General features: G+C 36.3%; 1 protein-coding gene across 1 annotated transcript; it reads right to left on the reverse strand.

The window, feature by feature from the left end:
• Positions 1–403: 403 nt before the first annotated feature.
• Positions 404–6,098, reverse strand: LOC141569945 (macrophage metalloelastase-like). Its single transcript, XM_074324412.1, has 5 exons — positions 5,906–6,098; positions 4,766–5,007; positions 4,027–4,175; positions 3,813–3,938; positions 404–676 (listed from the first exon to the last, which is right to left on the reverse strand). Exons 1-5 carry the CDS (start codon positions 6,005–6,007, stop codon positions 414–416), a joined length of 882 nt encoding a protein of 293 aa, XP_074180513.1. The 5' UTR covers positions 6,008–6,098; the 3' UTR covers positions 404–413.
• Between the last annotated feature and the right edge of the window lie 563 nt (positions 6,099–6,661).

Raw genomic sequence — 6,661 nt, forward strand, 5'->3', positions numbered from 1 at the left:
CCTCCTGAAAATACATTTCAAGAGGCATTAGAAAAAATAAACTGCATTTTATTTCATAAGAGGAAGAATTATTCTTTTAAAAATTATTTAATTTTCTTGATTAAAAAGGTATAAAAAGCAATTTAAGCTTTCTATGACATTTATAGGAAGCATACATTAAGGATTTTTTCCCCAACTGGTTGTAACATCATGGAGGAAAAAACCTTCACTCTGGGTTTCCTGTTCAAGTTTTATCATTTCTCTGTGTGTCTTCTTCAATAAACAATGGTATGTTGGATAAAGAGAACAAATTTGAGGCCAGAAGACTCAGTTTCTTCCTCTGGCTCTGGCATTAACATACTAGGTTCTTTGTGCTCATCTTTAAAAATGAAGATGATAGCTGTGCTTCCTACCTCACAGAGTTTTCATGGTGTTCAAGAGTAGATGTTAAAGTTTATCCAAATGCAAATAATATGGAAACATTCGTAAGAGTGAGTATCTTCATAAAGCAAAATGGTAAAGAAATTCAACTCACCATAGAGAGACTGAATGCCACGTATGTCATCAGCAGAGAGGTGAAATGTGTTTGGGTCAACAGATCTGTATGTGGGGAACATTATGGCCTTTCGATCTTTGGAATGTCCAAGACCCAAGGAATGGCCAAGCTCATGAACTGCAACAAGGAACAAGTTGGTGCCTAAGAAGAAACCAAGCAGAAGGGGAAAAGAGCAGTGAAATATATAGGCATCTAGAAGACAACGACATGACTGAAATCTGACACAATTGGAAGGGAAACCTTTGGAAATCCTTTACTTGGTTCCTCTCCTTCTAGCACAAGGCTTTTCAACCTTGGCACTGTTGACATTATAGGTCTAATAATTTTTGTTGTTTAGAAATCTTTAGTTTACCATCACATTCAAGTAGCAACCCCCTCTTCAGTTTTCACAACCAAAAATGTCTCCACAATGTCAAATGTCCTTCGGGGCAAAATTTCCTCTGGTTAAGGTTCACTGCCCTATCATACAAATAAAATATATCCTGTTGTGAAAATTTATAGAATAACTCATAGATGTCTTCAATAGTTCTCGTTGCCTCTAAATCATTCCCACTCTATTATACTTTTATTCTTGATCAGACTTGAGTGGATATAGAAAAGTATTTAGTAGCCATGCTTTACTAAACCCAAACATCAGGTCATATTAAGTTCCAGGTACTATGAGTCACTGAGAAATATACCAATAAGGATTAGAAATATGTCTAATCCTTATACAACTGAAAGGAAGCCACCATGCTCTCTATTTACAGATGAGGACACAGTATCAGCAAGATTAATTGACAAAATTAAGTGCTGACCCAAGACTCAAATCTAAATTTCTTGGCTCTAAAACTCATCCTTTTATTACATCGGGTTCTAAATGAAATCAAAGAGACCTTGCTTACAATTGAGACATATTTACATTGCCAAGTTGTAGTCATACCTATTCATTTTTTCTGTATTTTTGTAGGTAAGAGAGAGTGGTATGTCCTTTATTTCAAATTTCCCCATTACCAGACAAATTGAATACTCCTGGCTATATTTCTTTTTTACCTGTGTTTTAGTCTAATGTCTTCATTTTTCACTTTCTTTTTCTGTGGCAAAACTGAAGCTCAGAACTACTTGCCTAGGGTCACACTCTACTTAGCTACAGAGCTTGGCCTTAACATACTCTCTGGCACCCAAGTGTGAAGACAGAGTCTACACCTCTGTCTTTGGGGGGTATTTAGGAACACTCCCTATAACACAGGAGCTCAGCAACTAACTCAGAGAAGGTTTCAGTTCTCTCAAATAATGAGAAAGAAGCAAACACTTGGTCATTCTCTCCACTCTGTGTAACATGGGAAGAGTAAACAAAGCCCTTTATAATTTGACCTAAGCCTGAATTAATTTTATTCCCAATTCCTATAATCCTTTTACCAAAGGCCACCATTGGTCCTCATCTCAGAATAATGGATTTCTGTTTGTATTCTGTTCCTCACTAGACTGCGTACTCCTCCAGGTCAGAACATGTTCTTTACATGTCTGTATCCAAACACCCCCATCCCATCCCCTTAGGCCATAATTGAAACTCAATAACCATTGAGCTAATTATTCATTTAATTTATGGTGTCAAAGAATTAGGCTGAGAATGAGCACTTTAAGTTAAAATTTCCATAAATAGTTTAGCTTTTTGAAAACATAGAATGGAACCAATTGAAAATAAGGCAACATTGACGGGTACAAAGTACACACTGGGCTGAGATAAGAGTTGGAAATGCATGTTCTGGTCCCAGCTTTTCTGTAAGCTAGCTATTAACTATCTCTTGGTCTCAATTTCCTCTATCTGGAAAGAACTGTATTAAATGATTTTTCTAAGATGCTACAGAATTCCAAAATATTCTATGAGGTAACTTGCACAAATCTCCCATATCAGATAAAAATATTATAAACCCCAAATAACCTTGGAAAAAATTAGACAAATTTGACATATATAGATGAGGGTTTGCAACTCAGCAAAAACCTAATCCTATGTCATTTGTCTTTTGACAATGCAGAAGTCATCTTCTCAAGAATTATTGCTAAACGAAATAAGTCAGACAGAAAAAGCAGAGAACCATGTGATTTCACTATATGTAGTAATATGAATCAAAAACAACAAAAGAACAATACAAACAAATGAGAAACAAAAACTCATAGACACAGACATTAGTTTAGTGGTTACCAGAGGGTAAGGGGGGTGGTGGTAGATGAGGGTAAAGGGGAGCAAATATATGGTGACGGAAGGAGAACTGACTTTGGCTGGTGAACAAACAATGTGATTTATAGATAATGTAATACAGAATTGTACACCTGAAATCTATGTAAATTTACTAACAACTGTCACCCCAATAAACTTTAATTAAAAAAAAAAAAAAGATTTCTGTAAGCCTTAAGCCGTGAATCAGACTAAAGCAAATAGCCTTTCTAGTCTGGAGAATATTGCCATCCAATGTGCAACATCAGCCAGAGAGAGGGGGATGCTGATTAGGGCATATTCTTGATGACATTCTCTTCATTTACTTTCCACATGAGTCAGTTATATAATCTAGGATTTCCAATAGAAAGATTAGGAAGGCTTCTGATAGGATGGTTTAAATGTTTCAATGGATAGTGATTTCTCCAAACAGGGGAGACTAGTTATCCCAATTTTCCAACTCTCAGAGAGGGATGGTGAGTTACAGCCCCCTCTGTAAAAGCACATAAGGTATTATTAAAGGATTAGTTGGGCATTCTGAAATTTTTACCCCAGGACCACAGACCACAAGACCATATAACCCCATGACCATATAACCCTGTGTTTCTCTACAAGGATCTCTAAATTCTCTATCGCATCATCTTTCTGTGTCACTATGAATCTCAGAAATTCACAACATATAATGGATCATGAAGATGACTACTCTATCCTAGGATTGTTAGCACACACAAAATTAGTATGTGTGTTGCCTGAGTTTACGAATTGCATTGTTAAAATCAATCACCTAAATAACAGTTTTTACTCTTCCATACTATGGTTCTCAAGTCTCCTGAGTTTATGCTAATGAACTAGCTCACCCTTAGATTCTTAGAACTGACCTTTAAAACAATCTAGTCCAATAGACTCAATTTATAGAGGGCAAAATTGAGACAAAGTGTCACATTTTATTTAGTGGCAAAATTATAATCAGAACAGGTTTTCCCATCTTATAATCCTTTCACAGAATGTAGCCTTTCAAAATGGTTACATATTTAGAGTGTGTTTCCGTTTTCTTTTGTGGTTTTGTTTGTTTATTTTGCCTACCTCTGTAGCTTTCAGTCCAGGTTTCAGCCTCATTAAAATGTGCGTCTCCTCCAATACCAGTTCCAGGGCCAAAAGCATGTGCTAGGACTCCACCTCTGAAATCAAAAGGACTCATGTCTCCATGAGCTTTTTAAAAAGGAAAGAAAATTAGTCCTTCTATGTGTGCTACAGGTCAGGTCAAATGATACAGATGAAGTAAATCCAAGTTCTCTACCTCCCCATGCAAAAAGGATCATAATGTCAGCTTCGCCTGCATTAATCTTTCTGAATTTCAGAGGGGTGACATCACTCCATACTTGAAACGCTTTTTGGATGGCATAGTCAACAACTGCAGGCTTCATATCAGGAGTGTAATTATTGATTCTTTATCAGCAAAACAATAGAGAGAAAAATATACGGAAACCATGTATTAATTTTGTCTTATTATACGTCATTTCTGCAAGTATCATTAGAGAATGAATCACTTCATAAATTAATTGTCCAGCTGTAATATATGCTTCATATACTACAGAAACATCTAGCCTTGGACAGCTTCCTCCTTAAAAAGAATCTAACTTGATTGCTCTCATTTATGATTATGATTTATGGATCACCATTGAGAAAGATTTTCATTCACAGAAGCTTATGCTTTTTGCTGCAGCTCTCCCCCGCCCCCGCCCCATACTTCTGCATTTATCCATCTTGTCTGTTCTATAAAACTTTCTCTTGTGTCTTATTTATTGTAGATTTACGTTCATTCTCCTTTTGTTCGCAGCCTTCTTGGTCTGGCAGCCAAACAATCCCTGAGTGAACAATCCACCTTTCCAGAGATAATGAATTTTAACAGAGGGGTAGCGTTAACAATTGAGGGAGGCTTCTTATGTACTTCCAGATTTGGGGCTGTATCTAAACGGTTCTGGTTTCTAGAAGTCAGATCTCTAGGAAAGTAGAAAAATGCATTGCTATGGTGTTACCTGTAGGTGATAAGATGCTTCTTCCACACCGGCCTCCCTTGCATTGTCGTAAAATGCTGTACATCAGGCACTCCGCAGCGAGGTGTGTGCATCACGTCCAGAGTAGATGTGTCCAGTTGCCCAGTCACTTTTAGCCCAAAGAACTGCTGCATTTCTTGAATTTTATTCTCCATGTACTCGTTACTGACTTTCATTTTTGTGCTTTTCTCCAACTTGAAGTCATAATAGTCGTGCAAGTACCCCTGGAAAACAATACATTCAGCAATACATTATTATACATGGAAATGTTTCTGTTGGAGCTCTGTATGTGTGACTCAAGTGCACAGGGATGCTTTTGAACCAGGTATTGGATAATTAATTATAGTAAGAAAAAAATTTTAGTTTCCTGTGTTGTTAAAGACATATCATAAACAATTAACAAGATTGATTTCTGGAAGCCCACTAAAAACACTTTTATGTCTCTACCTCTTCAAACTTGTTTCTAGTTTTTAAAACCTATCTCAGCATCTAGCTTATCATGGCATTCAGTAAGCAGCAAACCGTTATTGTCAAGATGTATAAGTTAATTAATTTGAGTTGGAATAAAGTTTTCTTGCTGAAAAATTCAAAGCTCAACACAATGGACAACTATGACAAATTCAAAATTAAAACAATCTTAGAAAATGGGGATATCATCTGAACTCATATAATTAGGCAAAAATAAATTGAAAAATTCTATTTTTAAGAAATACTCATGAAGAAATATCTGGGATAGTAAAAGTAGAGAGTATTCTTGAATTATCATGGCAAACTGAAGTAGTTAATTTAATCAAGCAATTGTTCAAATCTTACATTATTAACTGACTTTAAATTATTAACATAAAACACCATAACAGAAGTAAAATGCTAATTATTTTGAACTAAAACTCCTTCGCCTGAGCTTTTTAATAGAAAGGACAAAGTCACCCACCAATTCTGTAACACTCCTTCAAAAGCAATACCTCTTTCTTACATTCCTCTTCTGCAAAGGAAAACTCAGTGCTAAAAGCAAATAGTCTCCTAAACCAGTTTTCAAAGAGTACTTGTGAAGATGAAGCTGGTCTGTGCAATAAATCTTAAAGACAAATCAGGCTAGATAAATACAATAGTGTTAATACTTACTAGAGCAAATTCCACATCTCCTTCAGTGCTTGCATATTCACTCAAGGGAAGAGCTCCAGAAGCAGTGGCCTGCAGGACCAGTGTCAATAGAAGAAACTTCATTCTAAACTACTCCTGAATGACTTAACCTAAATTACCCTGCTCTTTTTTCAGTACAAGTTCTTTAAACGTCCCTCTTATATAGTCCTTAGGACAGGCTCTGTGAAAATGAAATCCCTTGAGTGACTCACAGTTGGTATCATCTTTTGATTTATCTTGCAAACCCGGAAACACAAGCCTGACCATATTGTAGGGGCAACAGCGGATCAGTTAGCAATGTAGTCATCACTCACTCAGGGCTATAGTTCTCCATAATAAGCCGTTAGCCAAGAAATACTAAACAGCTAAAATATACAAGTAACTTAAAAGGGAATTTTTAGAAAGTTCAGTACCTGAATTTTCACTGTAATACTTTATGTTCGTTATAAGTGAAATAAGCTTTTAAGAAAGAACTAAATTTAGAAAGTTAGATAATTAAAATCCTTTTGCTAGAACAGAGGGATCCTCTTTAAGCTGAATCTAGCTCCCTGGAGAACTGTGATATAGAGATTTCATGTTTATCAAGGAAAAGTTCGTAACATCATGATGCTTTGATGTTAGTTCTGTGTTGTACAGACTTCGATCCTGTTTCTATAACTTTAGCCCATCAGCCACCGGAGCTGAGGCCCAGTCCCAGCTGCATAGCTGGGCAAAGAGATTCCAGAGGCAAATTTCTCT

This window comes from Rhinolophus sinicus, unplaced genomic scaffold (genome assembly GCF_036562045.2).
Source record: "Rhinolophus sinicus isolate RSC01 unplaced genomic scaffold, ASM3656204v1 Contig297, whole genome shotgun sequence".
Lineage (NCBI taxonomy): Eukaryota > Metazoa > Chordata > Mammalia > Chiroptera > Rhinolophidae > Rhinolophus > Rhinolophus sinicus.

What these genes read in the sequence shown, in the direction of transcription:
- LOC141569945 (XM_074324412.1), bottom strand. Translation starts at nt 6,007, where the DNA reads ATGAAGTTTCTTCTATTGACACTGGTCCTGCAGGCCACTGCTTCTGGA. An exon ending in AAGCATCTTATCACCTACAG is followed by an intron (nt 4,176 to 4,765) that starts GTAACACCATAG and finishes TTGCTGATAAAG; the next exon opens with AATCAATAATTACACTCCTG. An exon ending in GATCCTTTTTGCATGGGGAG is followed by an intron (nt 3,939 to 4,026) that starts GTAGAGAACTTG and finishes CTTTTTAAAAAG; the next exon opens with CTCATGGAGACATGAGTCCT.